Genomic DNA, 20,504 nt, shown 5'->3' with positions numbered 1-20,504 from the left:
AAGTGTTGTTAGCCCTCTTCTACCAACTAGCAGAGTGTTCATTTTTCTTTAATTTTGCTGCGCTGCCTTACGGCCACAGCAAATTGAATATTTTCTCTGGCCAAGTCGGTCCGCGTTTTGAGGCCAAGACAGAGGCGGGCAGGGAGCACATAGATCAGAACCCCAGAAGCGTGCGCGGCGGAGTCCGATTTGCCAGTCGCGGGTATACTTCCTGGCGACGCGTAAAATTTTCTGTGTATGCAGGACCAAGCAAGCGACACGGGCGAAACACTTCACGCGACGGTGCTGCTCTAACACCGCCCTACGAGGTCCACAAACAGTGCTAATTATTTACTGTCCAAAGTTTCTGCTATGCAGCGCGCGGGGCTGGAGGGAAGCGGCGGAGTGCTTGCCCTTTGCAAAAAAATACATATGAAAACAAAATGCATATGAAGGCAAAAAGAAATGAGCGCGCGCTGACACGCCGATTAACGGGGAGGACTCTGCGTAGACCTTCGTCAGTGCTGCTGTTTCCAAAGCCATAAAGGCGATCTAGTTGAGCCGACCACCCACTGAAAACTCGTCGCAGTGAAATTATTCACTCCATTCTCCCAGTCGCCTGTCCCGGCGGCCGCCGGCGCACTCGCTCAACGCCGAGTTACCATGGAAAAAGGACATTTTCCTTCCTCTATGATGCGCCGCGAGCTGTGGGGGCGAGATCTAGTGCGGAAAACCGCATGGCGCTCGCGAGCTGTGGCCGCCGTGCTTTCCAAAAGTCGGTGCTAGTTGCTCGCAGCCGAAAGGCGTCGTCGCGCGCGCGGAGGCGCAGAAAAAATGAGCGTCAGCACACCGAGAGGGCGCTGCGGTCGCCGACGGGAGAGGACGCGCTTCTCATCGGCCCCTGCTATTATGCCAATTAACGCAGTGTTAATTTACAGTTACCGCGATATATTTGGTATCAAAGTGTGCGCGAAAGTGCGGGGCATCGACCGGTACCAGTTTTGACCAAGCGGTACATGATTCACCCGATTTACGAGGACTTTTCTCTGGTGCGGTGCTAGGCCTAGCGTCGGCCTACCACAAGTACGGCCACCGGTGGCGACGGGCCCGGCCGCTAGGCCTAACCCGACGACGAGTACGACCAAGATGGCGTCTGACATGGAAGTGGCCACGTCGATGGGAGACAACATAACGTCAGCGCCGAGCATCGGCAGTCTCGGCGGGCGTACGTCCATTGAAGTTCCCGGAGAGGACATTACACCGGAAGAAGCCGAAGGCTGGTCGGCCTCCGGCAAGCGCATCAAGCAGATCATGGCCGGCAAGGAAAACGGTGAGTCAGCCGCCACTACTCGCCAGTCTAGACCCAAGACTAGGGCCAGTGTTGCTAAGAGAGTTGCAGCCTCGGTAACGAAAGCGGCGATGATGCCGATAGACATGCCGAAGGAAGACACCAAGATAGTCATGAGAACACGGGGAGGTCTCAACGTAGCGAGAACTGAGGTTTCAATAATTATGTCGGCCGTCATGACGGCGGTTCGAATAACGAAGGAAGAAGCCAAAGCAGACACCATCTGCACGAACGCGCAGCCAAACATCATCGTGGTACGCACCCCGGACGAGAGGCGTGCCACGCTGTACTCTAAGGTCAAAACCCTAAACGTAGGAGACAAGGCATACGAAGTCAGCGCCTACCGAACGGCGCCGGACGGCACGGTCAAGGGAGTCATCCGAGGCATAGCCGTACACGACACCCCGGAAGAGATAACCGAAAACATCGTGAACCCATGCAACCCCTAGCGGTGGAGGCGCACAGAATCGGCAATACAACCACAGTGATAGTACTCTTCGCTGGACAAAAAGTACCGAACAACGTCAAGTATGGCTCGATATTAGTCAGGTGCGGGCTTTACCGCAAGCACTTTGACGTGTGCAGGCAATGCGGCAGGATCGGCCATAGAAGAGACGTATGCCCGAATCCCAATGCCAAAGTATGCTTCGGCTGCGGAATCGTGAACCCCAGCGAGGATCACAAACGCGAATGCAAGCCCAAGTGCAAGCTCTGCGGGGGACAGCATCCAACGGGCGAGAGGGAATGCAAAAACAAGTACAAGATGCCATATGTGGTCAAAAAACGGCAATGGGAACGCAAGATGGAAGCCATGCAGCAACAACTGGATCCGAAAAGCTTTCCGCCGCTGCAAGCGCCGTCTGCTGAGAGACCCCGCGGGGATTCGAGGCAGCGCGACAGCAGCCGCAAGAGGGACAACCGCAAGGGAGGCAGGAGCGCCAGCCGCCACAGACCGTCGCAGTCGGGGGAAAGAGTCACCTGGGCAGAAGCAGTCAAGGCTAACATGGCAGAGAAAAGACAACCACCGGCGCAAAACGCCACGAAGAAGTTCCAAGAAGAGAATGGAATGGTAATAAAAGCCCTAAGAGACGAGAACGAGAAGCTAAAGCAGAGAATCGCCGAGCAGGACGCAACCATTAAGGAAATCAACGCGAAGCTAACGACATTAATTGCGATGCAGCAACAGCAGCAGCTGCTGCCGAAGCGCGCACAAGAGAGGGAACAAGAAGAGATAACCGAGGACGAACTAGAGGTCGAGGTGGACCCGAGAGCCACGAAAACGGCGGGACCGGCTCCCAAGAGGAGAGCCATAGAGGTCGCCAAGGAACGAAAGACAATGGAGAGAATCGAAAAACAGGACGTCAGACTCGACCGTCTGGAGGCGACCAGCAAGGAAACCAACGAACGACTTATTGCGTTCCCGCAAACGGTTCAGCAGATGACAACGAATATACAGAGCACGATCCAGAACATGATGGCGCAAATGCAAGCACAGCTGCAGACGCAGGTACAGGCACAAATACAATGTATGGAAGCACAGATCACCGCCAAACTGCAGCAATCATGGACGGGACAGCAAGTACAGCAGCATCCACACCCCCAGTGAGAGACCTCTTGGTCTGGCACTGGAACTGCAACGGCTTTACCGGCAAGAGAGCAGTGCTGCAGCAACACTTGCAGCAACTAACGAGGAAACCAGACGTCATAATGATTCAAGAAACACACAGCGAAGAGGCGCCGAAACTACCGGGCTACCGGTCGCACGACAGCCCGCCGAGCAAAAGGGACACGTCCAAGGGCAAGGGCAGAGGGGTCTGCACCTTCGTTAGGAGAGGGATCACCTTCGTGGAACACGAAATGATCGGCAGAAGCGCCATCGAACACTGCACGGTGGAAGTAATCACGGGAAGGAAGAGGAGGGAGAGCACTTTCCTGGTGAACATCTACAGCAACCCGTCCCACGGACAACAGAAATTCAAGGCACTGTTCCACAAGGCAGCTTCATTCGCGGGAAGCAATACGCTCGTAGTGTGCGGAGACTTTAACGCACCGAGCCAAGACTGGGGCTACCACAGAACGACGGTCAAGGGGAGAGAGCTGATGCAAGACGCCACCGACGTCGGAGTGAACCTAATCACGGATCCGGCCTTTCCCACTAGGATCGGCACATCTGTTCCGAGAGACACAACTCCGGACCTTACCTTCATCAAAACTGAAGGAGGATCAAGAGAAGCGAAATGGAGAAACACGGGCCAAGAGCTGGGCAGCGATCACTACATCGTAGAGGTCGTCATACTGCTCGAAGGCCAAGGCAACACCGGCATAAGAAACCATCGCATTACGGACTGGGACGCCTTTCGAAAGGCGCTACCCGCGGTGCAAGAGGACATTACGGACATCGAGCAATGGGCGGCCAACGTCGTTGAGACGAAGGACGGAGCCACCAAAGAGCTAGAGACGGACGAACGGATAGACAAGATGGACAGTCGGCTGGCCCACCTGATAGAAGCCAAGCAGTCCATAAAGGCGAGGTGGCAGAAGCGACGAACCAACCGAAGTCTAAGGAAGAAGATCGCCGAGCTCAACAGGCAGATCGAGGTCCACTGCAGGGTGCTATGCACCCAACAGTGGAACGAGGCCTGCAACGAAGCCGACGGACAGATGCACAAGGGCAAGACGTGGAACATGCTGCGGCACCTCCTCGACGAAACCAAGACCAAGGGCCACCAACACAACAACCTGGCCAGGATCCTACACAAGGCAATCTGCGAACACGGGGAGGACGAGGTCAAGCGGCGCTTGGACGCCAAGTACCTGCCGACCACCCCCACGGAAAGACACCCGGATTACCAAGGCAAGGAGAACGAGACGCTAGATCGCGACATCCAGACCTGGGAAGTAAGAGTTGCCCTGCAGGAACTCAATGGAAGGTCTGCCGCGGGTCCCGATCGAGTGACCAACAGAGCGCTCAAGAACCTCAACGAAGCGGCCATCGAAACGCTCACGAACTTCTACAACAAGTGCTGGCAAGAAGGAAGGCTACCCAAGCAATGGAAAGCAGCCAAGACGATCCTCATCCCCAAGCCTGGCAGGCCGCCCAACATAGAGAACCTCAGGCCGATCTCACTCACTTCGTGCGTGGGTAAGGTCCTCGAGCACGTTCTGATGAACAGGTGGCAGCGTTACCTGGAAGAATCGGAGCTTTACCCAAACTCCATCATCGGGTTTCGGAACAAACTCGGGACGCAAGACGCCATGATCTTACTGAAGAACGAGACCATCGACGATACGACGGGCACCAAGGACAACAGAGCCGTACTCGGGCTGGACTTGCAGAGCGCCTTTGATAAAGTGAGGCACTCGGCTATCCTGGCCCAAGTATCCAGGCTAAACATGGGCAGGAGGACATACCAGTACATCAAAGACTTCCGGACGGAACGAACCACCGAAATCTGTGCGGGAGACCTACAGCTCGAAGAGAAGAAGCTGGGCAGCGTCGGAACTCCGCAGGGGTCGGTGATCTCCCCGCTACTCTTCAACCTCGTGATGATCGGGGTGGCCACCCGGCTAGAAAGAGTAGCGGGAGTCCGGCACACCATCTACACCGACGACGTGACGCTATGGGTACCGGGAGGAAGCGACGGACACATCGAGACAACGCTGCAAGAAGCGGTCAACGCCATCGAGGAGCAGCTGGACGGGTCTGGACTCGTTTGCTCCCCGGCCAAGTCAGAACTGCTGGTGATTCCCCCGAAAGGATCGTGCAGGAAAAGAAAGAATATGGAAGTCAAGTACGAGCGTCCCAAGATCACGGTCAAGACGGCGGAAGGACAGGTAATACCGGAGGTCGAGAAGATTCGGGTACTCGGGCTGCTCGTCCAGCGGAACCGAGTCAACGGTGACACGGTCAACAAGCTCGCGGGCAAGGCGGCTGCGGCAATGAGACTCATCAAGAGGGTGTCCAACAGAAAAGCGGGGATGAAGGAGGAGAGCCTGACTAGGCTCGTTCAATCCTTCGCAGTTAGCCACATAACGTACGTGGCCGCCTTCCACAACTGGAGGCCGAGTGAACGTAACAAGATGGACGCCACCATACGCAAGGCGTATAAGGCGGCACTCGGTCTCCTCGGGGCCACGAGCACCGAAAAATTCATGGCGCTGGGAGTCCACAACACGCTGGACGAAATAGCCGAAGCACAGAGAACGGCGCAACTCGAGCGTCTCTCCGAAACGAGAACCGGAAGACAGATACTGCGGGACCTTGGCCTCGAACCGAGGGAAGGCAAGCAGCAGAAAGACGTACCTATACCAGATAGCATCAACAGAAAGCTCAGGGTCTTCCCGATCCCGAAGAACGTGAACCCCGAGCACAACAGGGAGCGGAGGTTGGCGAGGGCCAGGGCTCTCGTGGACCTCCACGCCAGAGAAGAAGGCGCCGCCTACGTGGACGCGGCAGAGTATCAAGGGAGCACCGACGCATACGCGGCGGTGGTTGTCGGGGATCGACGGGTGCAACGAAGACCGCGGTGAGCCTCCGGACTCGAGAAGCGCACCGGGCGGAGGAGGTGGCCATCGCCTTGGCCGTTTCCGACCCCGGATGTACTACAGTGTTGTGTGACTCTAGAATGGCAGTGAAGAACTACGCCAAGGGTAGGGTATGTAGTGAGGCCGCGAGCATACTGCGCAAGGCCGAAGACATCGGACGCAACAGTCCTGTGGTGATCAAGTGGTTTCCGGCCCACATGGGCAGTGACGTGTCGGAACGCGGAAACGTGAACCACAACGAGACGGCCAACTCGGCCGCGCGAGGACTAACCAACCGCGCGGCTGAAAGCACGGCCGACTCGGAGTCCTGGTCGCGGCGCACTGCCAAGGACAAGATGACCACCTTCAACGAAATAGTGAAATGGTACAGACTGAACAGACAGACTATGCCGCCACCTCACCCGGGGCTTACCCGGAAGGAGGCAGTGTTATATAGACAGTTACAGACGGGGTCCCTGCTCACCCCGGTGCTAGGTAAGCACGTGTGTCCGAGAGTGCACGCGAGCGACATATGCAGACTGTGCGCGAAGGAGAGAGCCACCGCGGCTCACATCCTTTGGGACTGTAGCGTAAATCCGCGCGAAGCCAGCGAGAAGACGACGATCCCGCCGCAGCTAGAGGCTGCAACGAGGAGCTGTGATCAAAAGACACAACTCAAGGCCGTCCAGCAGGTCTCGGCAGCTCTCGAGAGGTAGCGACCGAGCGAAACCGAGGAGAGGGCGGCGGCACCCCCAGGAAGGGGCCGGCGGTCCTCTCGAACCCGCGGAAGTAGCGAAGGACGTAACAAGACCTCAAGGAGCACAACGCACGAGATTGACGTAGTGGCCGCGTCGCGGTAAAAGCTTGTCCTCCCTGCTTGGAGGGAGCCTAACCGACTCTGCAGGCTTTCTAAATAAAAGTTGTTCTCTCTCTCTCTCGCAGCACACCCGGACTGGATGTCGCCAAGAAGTCCTTTGTGCAACTTGGGCACTGAGCAATGCCAAGTTCTCCTACAGCAGGTCTGGTTTGCGAAGACGGGGCTCTTCCGGAGTATTGGTGTAGGGCAGTCGTTTCTCACTTTGTTCCGTACCAAGGCAGGACGCCCACCCACGGAGCTGACCGATACCGACCAGTGGCACGTCAACATCCTACTGCTTGCGGCCCAGCAAGCAGTAGGATGGCATTTTTCTAGTGAACCGATCTCACACGTTGAACTCAGAGCCGAACTGGTCGCCTTTCAGCAGAAGGGAAAAGCTAATAGGCTTGAGTATTTCACGGTGTGTGTTTTGAATATTATAAGCGTCCTAAACTACTATGTCCTTCCCGAATGTATTTCTAATAGTGTATAGGTACGTTTTGGGATAATCAACGATCAATAGCCAATTACGACCGGTTAAATGTTTCTCTTGCTGGTGGAGCAGAAGATAACGCTCAAACCACGTGATAACTTATCATATCATGTCTACTGTCATGTGGGGAGGGCCAGCGCAGCAGCAGTACCCAGTGGACTACCGCACTAGGCGGCCCACCCACATGTTCTGAGAACATTGAAGAAATAAAGATGTTTGTAATCAATCAATCAATCAATCAATCGCGCGATCACCGAACCCCTGACAGCGAGAGTCACTGAACCAACTGGCGACAACCCTGCAGAGTTGTGCACAAGTGTAGTAGAAGTTATGGGCTTCAAATGCCTTAAAATTACACCACACGATTATGTGCAACGATGGAAACTAAACAAATTTTATTAATTCCAAATTTGCAGCTGCATAAATATTTTATAACAAAATTTAACATTTGTTTCAAAATTTAGACTGTTGCCAGACTTACGTGAATAACCTTGGTGGCCAGATTTCTCAACGAAAACTATCACTTCCCACTTTTACTAAAAATGCTCAGTGGCAACATATTATTTGCTGACACAAAAACAGCCTCATTTCCGCAGCAATCAAAACAGCGTAAGTTCCAATCTTGCAACAAAGACGTTGTTGAGCTTTCAGATTTTTTATGCAGTGTGGCCAGACGTTTGTGCTCATAATGGCAGCTATTTCTATTCGCGGATATGTTCTGTGTTGTATAAATTCAAAATTTGTAGCTGCATAATTATTTTATAACAATATTTAACATTTGTTTCAAATTTTTTACTTTGTTGCCAGACTAACGTGAATTACCTTGGTGGCCAGATTTCTGAACGAAAACTATCACTTCCCGCTTGTACTAAAAATGCTTAGTGGGAACTCATTATTTGCTGAGACAAAAGGAACCTCATTTCTGCAGCAAGTAAAACAGTGTGAGCTCCAAGCTTACAACAAAGACATAGTTGTTGAGCTTTCAAATTTTTGATGCATTGTGGCCAGACGTTTGTGCTCATCATGGCAACTTTGCATTTCTTATCGCAGATATGTTTCGCGTTAGAGTAAAAAGTATTATTTTATTTTTTCTGTTGTGAGGTAGCAATAATTTATGCAACATCTAGTCTAAATCTTAGTGAGTCGTCTGCATCAACGATGTTACAGCGGCGCCTCGCATCGAGCGCCCGTACCCGCGGTCCGACGCGGCATTTCGCCCTGCAGAGGAGCTGCCCAGCCCATATGACGTTTGCATGCGCCCAATCCACCGCTGCAGCTGTCAGTAAGGAGTCCTGGGTGGTATCGCCACGCAGCCATAGGACCTGGAAGAGAATAGAGACCGTCGTAAGACAACCCTTCGAAGCCGCCAGGTCCCGAGGGATTTCGGCCTTTTGACAAGGACGCGGGGGGGAGGGTGGGGCGCAAGTCCGCATTCCTGCCACTTATCTGAACTAAATAAAGTTTGTCTGTGCTAGCTCTGCGCGTAGCCTGTTCTAAGTGTTGTTAGCCCTCTATTACCAACTAGCTGAGTGTTCATTTTTCTTTAATTTTGCTGCGCTGCCTTACGGCCACAGCAAATTGAATATTTTCTCTGGCCAAGTCGGTGCGCGTTGTGAGGCCAAGACAGAGGCGGGCGGGGAGCACATAGATCAGAACCCCAGAAGCGTGCACGGCGGAGTCCGATTTGCCAGTCGCGGGTGTACTTCCGGGTGACGCGTAAAATTTTCTGTGTATGCAGGACCAAGCAAGCGACACGGGCGAAAAACTTCACGCGAGGGTGCTTCTCTAACAGCGCCCTACGAGGTCCACAAACAGTGCTAATTATTTACTGTCCAAAGTTCCTGCTATGCAGCGCGCGGGGCTGGAGGGAAGCGGCGGAGTGCTTGCCCTTTGCAAAAAAATACATATGAAAACAAAATGCATATGAAGGCAAAAAGAAATGAGCGCGCGCTGACACGCCGATTAACGGGGAGGACTCTGCGTAGACCTTCGTCAGTGCTGCTGTTTCCAAAGCCACGAAGGCGATCTAGTCGAGTCGACCACCCACTGAAAACTCGTCGCAGTGAAATTATTCACTCCATTCTCCCAGTCGCTTGTCCCGGCGGCCGCCGGCGCACTAGCTCAACGCCGAGTTACCATGGAAAAAGGACATTTTCCTTCCTCCATGATGCGCCGCGAGCTGTGGGGGCGAGATCTAGTGCGGAAACCCGCATGGCGCTCGCGAGCTTTGGCCGCCGTGCTTTCCAAAAGTCGGTGCTAGTTGCTCGCTGCCGAAAGGCGTCGTCGCGCACGCGGAGGCGCAGAAAAAATGAGCGGCAGCACACCCGGACTGGATGTCGCCAAGAAGTCCTTCGTGCAACTTGGGCGCTGAGCAACTCCAAGTTCTCCTACAGCAGGTCTGGTTTGCGAAGACGGGGCTCTTCCGGAGTATTGGTGTAGGGCAGTCGTTTCTCACTTTGTTCCGTACCAAGGCAGGACGCCCACCCACAGAGCTGACCGATACCGACCAGTGGCACGTCAACATCCTACTGCTTGCGGCCCAGCAAGGAGTAGGTTGACATTTTTCTAGTGAACGGATCTCACACGTTGAACTCAGAGCCGAACTGGTCGCCTTTCAGCAGAAGGGGAAAGCTAATAGGCTTGAGTATTTCACGGTGTGTGTTTTGAATATTATAAGCGTCCTAAACTACTATGTCCATCCCGAATGTATTTCTAATAGTGTATAGGTACGTTTTGGGATAATCAACGATCAATAGCCAATTACGACCGCTTAAATATTTCTCTTGCTGGTGGAGCAGAAGATAACGCTCAAACCACGTGATAACTTATCATATCATGCCTACTGTCATGTGGCGAGGGCCAGCGCAGCAGCAGCAGCCAGTGGACTACCGCACTAGGCGGCCCACCCACATGTTCTGAGAACATTGAAGAAATAGAGATGTTTGTAATCAATCAATCAATCGCGCGATCACCGAACCCCTGACAGCGAGAGTCACTGAACCAACTGGCGACAACCCTGCAGAGTTGTGCACAAGTGTAGTAGAAGTTATGGGCTTCAAATGCCTAAAAATTACACCAAACGATTATGTGCAACGATGGAAACTAAACAAATTTTATTAATTCCAAATTTACAGCTGCATCAATATTTTATAACAAAATTTAACATTTGTTTCAAAATTTAAATTTAGACTGTTGCCAGACTTACGTGAATAACCTTGGTTGCCAGATTTCTGAACGAAAACTATCACTTCCCACTTTTACTAAAAATGCTCAGTGGCAACATATTATTTGCTGACACATAAACAGCCTCATTTCCGCAGCAATGAAAACACCGTAAGTTCCAATCTTACAACAAAGACATTGTTGTTGAGCTTTCAGATTTTTTATGCAGTGTGGCCAGACGTTTGTGCTCATAATGGAAACTACCCTATCAGAAAATCCAACAGGCTGTAGGTCTGTTGGCAATCCGTAAATTGGGACCCTGCTGGTGTCGGGCCTGCTGGTGTTGGGCCTATTGGTGTTGGGCCTATTGGTGTTGGGTGTATTGCTGTCGGGCCTATTGGTGTTGGACCTAATGGTGTCGGCCTACTGGTATTGGCCTGGTGGTGTCGGCCTACTGGTATTGGCCTGCTTTTGTGCATGCCTGAAGGCCTGTTGGCCCGTGAGCATGAAGCTCACGCAGACACATGACCATGGCACCTTCACATTGTTTCAACACACAATCCTGCTGGTATCTTTGGACAAGCTTAAAACGATTATCTGAATACTTGAAAAGAAGAACTTGGATAAACTGGAAAATTATTTCTGCATGCTGCAAATAAATGGTGCAATAACTTTTTAGCAAAATGTGTGTCTCTAGATAACAGTCACAAAAAATTTCACAGAACACCTTTATTATGTTGCGCACTATTTGCGCTGTACATCACCCAGTTTCTGAGCAAGATGCTTGCGCACCGCTTTCAGCCGTTTTGCAGACTCCTCTGGGCTTGTGTCCCCCATGTAGAGGCGGAACAAAGCTGCAGAAAGAATAAATATTAAGGGCAATGTATGGATTGAGGGGCATTACACAAACATTTCCACAAGCAACTCTCAAAAGAAGAAGTAAAGCAAAGAAACCCAATGCAGTCAAGGACTGCAGTTTCAAAAGTTGCATATAGTGCATTATATATAGCCAAATGAAAAATTGCTTTGTGACTAAGGGCCAGCCCAATCTGGAACACAATAGCCACTGGTGGTTCATACAAGTGCATTGTAGCACTTTGCCTTTGGCAACATACATTTTACACAATAAACTGACAAAATAGTGGCAGCATAAAAGCACCATCATGTTACTCTGCAAGGTAGAAACTTTTTTCTGAGATGATTCGACGCGGTCAAGAGCTTTTAGGTAGTCAGTGCAGACTGCGACATATTCATGAGAAGGACTAGCTGTAGTTGCTTAGTGGTTAGGATTTCAGAAACCGAGCCTGAGTATTCAGGCTCGAACCCAGTCGCGGCCACACAATTTCGATGAAGGCAAAATGCAAAAGGCGTCCATGTGCTGGACGATGTCAGTAAAGGTTTAACACTTCTGGTGATGTAAAATTATTCCAGAACACTCTACTACAGCATCCCTCATAGGCTGAGTAACCTTGGGACGTTAAATTCCACACACCACAACAAATTTATGAGAAGCCTTCTTAAAATATATGAACTCAATCTCAAACTGCTGAGCTAAATCCAGCTAGGCCAACTTCAATTTCTACTCCGTATCTCTGTAAGCTCTGCCACGGACAAACATTTAACGCTTCAATAATAACTATGGGCAGAATACAATGAATTCTTAGTTAAGAGCAGAAGAACAAGTTTAAGTAATACAGCTTGCTGCAGAACCAGCTTCATTAACTGCTGTGGTATAGCGCAGTGTTCTGCATTGAAAAAAATGCACACATGATAACTTTAAAAGTGAGTGAGCTGCCATTAATTACAGGACACAGCTCTGGATCTGTGAACTATAAGCAGTGTTGTCCGGTGGTGAAAATTCCTTGAACAATGGGTCTGTCATGACTTCCTAAATTTGTTTAATTCCAGTTTTATTAACATACTTTGCACGTACACGATGATGCAAATGATGATGCATTTAATGTGACCAGTTCCAGCAAACAGCTTCCTGCTTGTCTAGTGTTTGTAAATAACCTGTGGACAAGTTGTATCCTGAAGTGCAGTCATTGAAACATTTTTCCTTCTGTACCAAAACTCACAGCCCACAAGGTATGATGAGAAGTTTAGGTTCCAAATTATTGTTACGTGGCCATTTACTAACTGAGCAACGCTAGACATAAAGCAAAAGAGTCACCAAAGGGTCAACACACCTTTCAGAGAAGTCAGCTTCTGCGGCGTCAATGCAGGCTTTGGCTCTGTCTTGCCCAGAGACAGGCTTCTGTTTGAAAGCGTTCCAGTCACACTCCTGTTTTTTAACTCTTCTGTGCTCCAGTACACCTGAGCCGCCATCCGGCAGAACATCGAGTCGGATGGCGCCTGGAAGAGCCTAGTCCACACCTGTGGCTCCACCCAGGCACCGCTTCCAGCATAGACCTGCAAAATATGTGCACACAGCTGTTAATACTTTCCTGCGGCCTATTTTTTTCAGACCTCTTTCTGCGCTCTGAGGCTATAAGTACCTTGACAGAGGAGCTTTCAGTAGCACCATCAAGCATTACATAGTACTCTAGCACATGATGGCGACTTAAGGTCACTTGACAATGACGCAAAACAAAAACTGTCACGCTATTTAGCACTTTTTGTATAGTCCCCTCAAAGCCAATATGACAGGCTGGGCAACTGTTTTCTCCTGAGTCTCATGGTATGGAGCACAAAAAATGCAGAAGTCATGAATATCACAATAGTATCCATATGAAAGCAGTTCTACCACACCTTATGAGTTTTTAGAGTGTTGCATTTTCACTTTTTTCAAGCGTCACATTAGTGTATTGCCCACATAAGACTTCAAACTCCAATAACAACAGCAACGCGTAATATGACAAAACATTGCTCCAAATTCCATACTCCACAAAAGCTTGAGCTGTCAATCAGAAAAAGCTACTACGGGTTCTTTACAAAAATAGTGTTCCAGTTTAGACATGAATGCAAAAACGACTGCCTAAATTTGTCTTTGAGCAATATAGTTAAGGAGAAAGTGGATTCTACATCTGGCCCCAAAATATTCAAAGCTAATACACCACTGATGATAACATGGGCTTATGCAACTTGTTCAATACATTGGACATTGTTAGCAGTTTAAGCATGATCAATGCACCTGTGTTGCGAACAGGCTTACCAGCTGCACAACTAAAGTGCCTGACAGCAGGTTAGAAATGCAGGAGAGGCTTTTGTAAATTTACTGCTCACATGAAACAGCAGTTCAGTATGACAAATTAACTCTCCTTGCAAGCACCCAATTAGCAGCTTGAAGTCTTCTGCCACATCGAAAAGCAGCAATTAATATGCTTGTGCTACAGGTTATTCCCTTAGAGGTGCTATCTTCCTGACCTATGCAATCTTAAAACTAAACAAAAAATTAAGCAGACTCAAAATGTTATTGAGTAGGCTTAATTTAACATAGGGTCGGATATACGGCACTCTCTTGGGGCAGCAGTCACATTTTAGCCATGTATTTCTTCGCCTTTTGTTAAAAAAAATGGTGTTCTGCATGTTTTCCTTAAATGAAATTTACCAATGCCCCACCACCTCCCTCCATAAATGCTCCCCTGAGGCTCATTTAAAATGAATACTGTAGCTGTCTGCCTACCTGTTCACATCTATCTATAATAATTCAAAAAGCCTACTTTAGACCATAAGAAATTTGTCGTCGCATTTAAGCTGACAAGATATTTTATATTTTAAAGCACAGTCCTTACAGTAAAACTGGGAGCCATGGAACACCATCTCCACCAGATGTTTACATGCTTGCTTGTAAAAAAGAAAGGTGATTACTTTTCCATCAACCCTGGTAGAGCCCACTTGTATGTCAGCTTCAGTGATAGGGCAGTGGCCATGGCCTCCTTCTCCTGCACAAAGACAAAAATTGACTTTTTGTTTTGGACACCAAAAAAAGTATAAAATGTGCATGCACAGGGATGATCAAACCATAAAATGATCAATTAACATAGCTTCTTATATACTTAACTTTTTCATGGGGGCTGGAATATTCAAACACTGCATGTGGTACCTCTACTCCGAAACTGATATAAAAAAAGCAGTGCTCGTCGTGGCTTGTACCACAGGTACACAAGTAAAAAGTAGTTGTAGAGGCGTTGCTCTTCAGTTAAAGCTTGCACTAAGGTGTGCAGATAATCTAGACAGTTGCGTGGCTATATTAGGCAAAACAACCATGGAAAGTCATTCGAGGAAATGGTAATCTTCTGAAAGCGTTCCATTTATTCTCACTCTAAAGGAGTTATAGCATTTTTTCGCACTGTATGGAGAATGCAATGGTGCTAAATAACTGAGAAATACCAAAATTATTTGACACTCATTAGCTTTGAAGCATTAAGCAAACTCTCCCAGGCAAGTCAGCTTCAGCTTATAAACACTATATTTTGAAGTGGATCAAAATTGTCAAATCACCAAACCAACAATCGAGTAATCTTACCACGTAGACCTGGGCTCTCCAGGGGACCAGCACTTGTCGAGGCTTGTCCTGCGGATGGAGTGAGTAAAAAGGAGTTCCAGATGTGTTATTCTTCCACTATTACCTGCAATAAGGCACGCAGGCACTCCAGACTGTTGCATGGCTAATGCAGGCAAAGAAGCCGTGCAAAGCCTTGGCAGTAAGACGAACAGGTAGTCTTCAGAAAGTGCTTTCATGTATTGTTGCTTTCAAAGAATTAATCACGGCATTCTTTTCGTACTGCATGGGCCGTGCAATGGTGCTAAGTAATTCTCAGCAACATCAAATTGGTCTGATGCTCATTGGCTTTCAAGCATTAAGCAAACTTTCCCAGCCGAGTCGGCTTCAGCTTATGAACACTATATTTTGAAGCAGATCAAAATTTTCAGATCACCAAACCAACACGGGAGTACAATGAGAATCTTACCAAGCAGACCTGGGCTCTCCAGGGAAGAAGTGCTCGTCAAGGCTTGTCCTGCAGGTACAGCCAGTAATAAGTTAGCCAACTACCGAGGCTTTTTTCTCCCAACACACGACTACGATCGAAAACAGCGCTAAACTGTCAGATCACTAAACCCAAAACATGAAAGAGTATCTTACCAAGCAGACCTGGGCTCTGGGAAGCAGTGCTCGTTGAAGCTTGTCCTGTAGGTGCAGCAAGTAATAAGTTAGCCAACTACCGAGGCTTTTTTCTCCCAACATACGACTACGATCCAAAACAGCACTAAACTGTCAGATCACTAAACCCAAAACATGAAAGAGTATCTTACCAAGCAGACCTGGGCTCTGGGAAGCAGTGCTCGTTGAAGCTTGTCCTGTAGGTGCAGCAAGTAATAAGTTATCCAACTACCAAGGCTTTTTTCTCCCAACATACGACTACGATCCAAAACAGCGCTAAACTGTCAGATCACTAAACCCAAAACATGAAAGAGTATCTTACCAAGCAGACCTGGGCTCTGGGAAGCAGTGCTCGTTGAAGCTTGTCCTGTAGGTGCAGCAAGTAATAAGTTAGCCAACTACCGAGGCTTTTTTCTCCCAACATACGACTACGATCCAAAACAGCACTAAACTGTCAGATCACTAAACCCAAAACATGAAAGTGTATCTTACCAAGCAGACCTGGGCTCTCCAGGGAAGCAGTGCTCGCCGAGGCTTGTCCTGTAGGAACAGCAAGTTATAAGGAGCTGCAGAGGAATTTCTCTTCCATAATTATTTGCAGTAAGGCATGCCAGTACTTCCGACTGTTGCACGGCCACATCAGACAAAGCAGCCGTGCAAAGTCTTGCCAGTGAAAGGTATACTTACGTCACCACTTTCATTTTAGCCTCACTTTCAAGGAGTTAAGCATAGCATCTGTGTCAGTCTACATGGTAATGCAACGGTGCTCTATCATTCTGATAACTCTCAAATTGACCCGGTTCAACTAAACAGTGTTCTCTCCCTAGGTTCAAGAAGTTTACAGATTCTGCTTACAAACACACGTCCTGAAATGTCATGAAACTGCCACCAGCAAACCCCATGTCAACAAACCAATACGTGTTTAGAATATATACACCTTACCATGCTGAACTTGGCACTGTGGGGATGCAACGCTCGCCGAGGCTTGTCCTGCAGATATTACAAGTAAAGAGCTTCAGAGGCATTCAAATCAGTTTAGAAAAGTAAAAGAATGCAAGTGGACAAATAATTACTTACCATTCTTCTCCATACTATCTAGTGCGGGCTGATACACAATATTCAGTGGAAGATCAGAGGCAGCTGCATATATCAGCCTCACTTCTGAAAAAGAAAAATAAATTTAAAAGTAATCCCTTCTTTCCCCCTTACATATCATAGCACATAAGAGTGAATAATTCGGTTTTTAAGTACATAAGTTTAGTTGCCTAAAACACTTCTGTTAATTCATTACTCCAGCTTCCTATACCTGAGGATATTAGTGCCAATCAGGTATCACATAAATTCATCAAACACAGGCCAGTGAGCTGGCACTTAATGATTTTGCTCACAGCGCAACTTAATACCGAGAAAAGATTACTGATAGCATTACCTTGTTATTTGGAAAGCCCATACAATTACTTCCAATGTCATAATTGAGTAAACATTGCCGGATCGAACAATAAATTTTCTCTGAAGTAGAGTTTAGAGAAAAGGTAAAAATTTATTGTCCCCTATGGCAATGTTCACCAGTGCCACGACACTGGAAGAAATTGTATCGGCTTTACAAACAGCAATGCAACGCTACCGATAATCTTTGCTAGGTTTCTTCATACAACTCTTTTTTTTACCTGTATACAAGAGTTTACTTCCACGTTATCCAGCTTGTCGCCTTCCACCATGCTATCCAAATCTCTGCTATAGTTGCAAGCAGTACCTGCGTGTCATGAAACTGAACTCCTGATGTTGGATACTGTTTGCAAACGAAATCTGCCTTGCCTACTCTGCAACACTGAGGCCGCAGGAGGGATAATTCCATAGTTCACAGGCTGCAGTACTGGTACATACTTTAGCAGAAAAGTTGCGATCTGGGTCAGCTGGTGCACTGTATTGAACAAATAACCCAGGCAAACGCTGAACGACAAGGAAGGGACGAGGCGCACACTGCAACTGGAACTAACAACAGTGTTCTAATGAAGCACATCCATCTCCCAAGGAAACTTGCTGCACAGTTGTTAGTTTCAGTCGCAGTGTGCACCTTGTCTCTTCCCTGTCCTTCGTCCTGTGGCAGGGTTATTTGTTCAATACAATGCTAACCTTCCTGCTTCAGTCTGGCAACTTCTATGACATACTCAGGCTTCCTGTTTATGATCAAAAGCCTAGCTATGTGCATGGAAAAATCAGACCTTTTTCACTGATTTCTAATCAGCTCAGTCCTGTGACAGCCGCAGCTAGCCTATTTTAGAACATTTCTTTTGGTGCCGGCACTGCATGGTTGTGGGCACACTGCATCTTCCAAATAACAGCACTATAGAATGCTTACACCTTGTTTATTCTACTGCACTGCAGTTATAATGCATGGACGAGGAACAATATTCAGCACTTATACATGTTAGTTTCATTTTTTTTGTAGTCTTCCTAAATTAGAAGCAAAGAAATATCTATGAGGAATATGTTAAAGGGACGCAAAACAAAAATTTAAGTTCACCTGTATCAGTACGGTAGCGTGTTCAAAACAAACTGAAAACAAAGCTTTCATAAGCTAGAACCTAGAAACGAAATGCAGGTGTAGCCATCACTGGCCGTTCTCATGAATGAAGCATGTGTATCAACATCAATTTTATTGCGCGCATCTCAGAGGATATGCTAGACCATCATTAACTTCAAAACGGTGGCAACCTGTCCTTTTCAGCAAAGACCTCAAAAGTTTGAATCAGCCAGTGGAAAGATTTCCAATCTGATTTTACCAGCAATAATTATGTCCTTTGCTGCCAAATTAACAACAACATACCAGTGAAGAGGCTAAGATTCAATTTTCACTGAAAACAACGCAATTGTTCTTTATACCCAATGGAAATCTGGTACTCAGCACGAAGGGCTACATAAAACACTAGATCATTTCTGTAATGCAGCTCATCAGCTTATAATGGCCTAAATAGAAGCGAAACATGCTCTTTCTTCTGAGCTCCCAACAAAAATACTGCAGATTACTGTTTCATAATGCACTAAGATTTCACTTGGCCACTTAGCAATGCGCGTCCACCATCAACTAGCCTCCTTTCCAACTTTTGTTGACATAAGCAGTGCCGAACTGTGTGCTGGCATGCCATTAATGTGCGCTACCAAAGTCATGCATATGCCGCCCTGTTTTTTTAATGTGCAGTGAAAATGAAAGCTAAGAAATTAAGGAAGCTTCCGCTAGCTAAGATATTGAATGAATGAATATGCAGAGCATGCACTGATATATATTCTGAACGCGATGAGCACATGCAGAAACAAAAATTTCCGATAAATGAAAAAACCTGGCCTGCCTCAAAAAAGAAAAAAAAGATTTTAAATTCTTTTTTAATGCTTAATGATCTCCCATTGAGTTAAAAGGCACATGATACACCGAGGGTTCTTTGCACAGACCAGCTGCCTATCCTCTTCCTGTCTTTTTGGAAACTTATAGCCAGCGAGTTAACTGGAAATTTGAGGAAGCAATCACGACAGCAACAAGCATCCCTCCACACAGCTATGATGGATTTCAGAAGTTTAGAAGTACCTGTTCCCCACCATCTTCACAACACATTTACAAGTGTGTGTCTGTGTGGGGGAAACAAAAAAATTGTTTCACACTACACATGATTCTGTAGATGGATCTGAAAGTATGCTCTGCATCAAGACATAACAGCTCCAAAGAAGCTAACTTTTCAAGAGGATTTACCAGCATCGAAGAGCTTGGAAGTAAGGCTGCGCTGCAGTTCCATATTCAGAATACGGAGCTCTCCAACTTCGTCCTTAAGAGCTTCAAATTCAGCTGTAGCTGGCTGGTCACCCTTGCTTGCTTCAACGCAGCCAGTTCAATCTCCAAGGCCTCTGTTTTGCGCTTCCGCTCGTTGTGCAATCCAACAGGAACCATGTCGACGGCTCCATCCACCACTGCCTCCTCAATCAACTGCAGCTCCTGTTGGCGCTGCACATCAAGCCGTAGCTTTTTTGCTGACTTTGTCACCTGCAACTGAATAGGCGCAATTAAAATTTCCTACTGAACTGTTGAACACACCAAAATATGCAATCCATCAGGATTAATCCTGACAGCAGCACGCCACAGCATAATGGGGAAAGTTGTGCAATGCACTAGTACAGGGGGGAGGAGGAGGGGGGGGGGCAAACTGTAGGTCGCGAGCTACATGTGGCTCTTCACAGGTCCAAGTGCAGGTCGCAATTCTCCTATATCTGCAACTTGCAACTTCCGACGCAAGAGCTCAACTTCAAAAAATCTTTTCTCCCTTTAAACAAAAATTACCTCGATTAAAATGTAAGAAATGAAAGGCAATAAATTGTTCTATGTAACCTGTCATTGTTTGTATTTTTACTTGGATCACCTCAGGGTGAAATTAACCAGTGTTTTTGGCTCAAAATCCACTTTTTTGCAACCTTAGTATTTTTCTTACTTCAATGTACACAGTTTCATCACCTGTAACATTGGTTATAAGTTCTAGACATCTAGAGAAGCCAAACGGCTATTTATGAATATGCGAGAGCAAGTTGGTATAAAAAAACAGCAGAAATGGTGCATTTTCATATTTTCTTTAATTAAAAAAAAAGATTTGAGCCGTAAAAACCTATACGCTCTGATTTATGTCGAAAGCCAGAATCTGCGCAAATGTCACTGAAAAAATTGTGGAGTGTTTTCTAAAAATTTGTTTTTCATTAATCTTTTCTCTTAATTGGTTTGTTCACAGAAGGTTGTGGCCAAGTACTACACCAGGGTGGCCAAATCCTGCTCTGGTGAGGAAGTGCGTTGTCGGTTCTGGTCACCGAGATCAGGCCGCACTTCAGGCCTGGTTATGCAGTTCCATCGACAGGCAGAGTATTTTTTTTGTGGGGGGAGACATGGGAGAGGCCTTTGCTCTGCAGTGGGCGTAGGCAGGCTGATGATGATGATTAATCTTTTCTAAATGTTATTATTTTCCAAATGTTAATATTGTAACGTGCTTCCATAGAACCTCGACGGAAG

At 47.7% G+C, this 20,504-nt stretch overlaps 1 protein-coding gene and 2 pseudogenes across 1 annotated transcript; 2 read left to right on the top strand and 1 right to left on the bottom strand.

The window, feature by feature from the left end:
- The first annotated feature begins 1,125 nt into the window (after nt 1-1,125).
- On the top strand, nt 1,126-2,933 carry LOC149357598 (uncharacterized; annotated as a pseudogene).
- Nucleotides 2,934-3,427: 494 nt separating this feature from the next.
- On the top strand, nt 3,428-6,644 carry LOC149357597 (uncharacterized; annotated as a pseudogene).
- A 4,432-nt stretch (nt 6,645-11,076) lies between these two features.
- On the bottom strand, nt 11,077-19,261 carry LOC149357596 (uncharacterized). The gene is made up of 10 exons (XM_089576629.1): nt 19,209-19,261; nt 16,544-16,627; nt 16,409-16,456; nt 15,959-16,006; nt 15,789-15,833; nt 15,276-15,323; nt 14,831-14,878; nt 14,173-14,246; nt 12,552-12,774; nt 11,077-11,216 (listed from the first exon to the last, which is right to left on the bottom strand). Exons 1-10 carry the CDS (start codon nt 19,249-19,251, stop codon nt 11,107-11,109), a joined length of 771 nt encoding a protein of 256 aa, XP_089432755.1. The 5' UTR covers nt 19,252-19,261; the 3' UTR covers nt 11,077-11,106.
- Between the last annotated feature and the right edge of the window lie 1,243 nt (nt 19,262-20,504).

The sequence above is a fragment of the Amblyomma mixtum genome, chromosome 3, assembly GCF_055824585.1.
Source record: "Amblyomma mixtum isolate Tamu chromosome 3, ASM5582458v1, whole genome shotgun sequence".
NCBI lineage: Eukaryota > Metazoa > Arthropoda > Arachnida > Ixodida > Ixodidae > Amblyomma > Amblyomma mixtum.
Note: the sequence above shows the minus strand (reverse complement) of the source record. Positions and strands in the feature narration are given on the sequence as shown.

What these genes read in the sequence shown, in the direction of transcription:
- LOC149357596 (XM_089576629.1), bottom strand. Translation starts at nt 19,251, where the DNA reads ATGGAACTGCAGCGCAGCCTTACTTCCAAGCTCTTCGATGCTG. An exon ending in AGATAGTATGGAGAAGAATG is followed by an intron (nt 16,457 to 16,543) that starts GTAAGTAATTAT and finishes TAATATCTGCAG; the next exon opens with GACAAGCCTCGGCGAGCGTT. An exon ending in CCAGAGCCCAGGTCTGCTTG is followed by an intron (nt 15,324 to 15,788) that starts GTAAGATACTCT and finishes CTGTACCTGCAG; the next exon opens with GACAAGCCTTGACGAGCACT.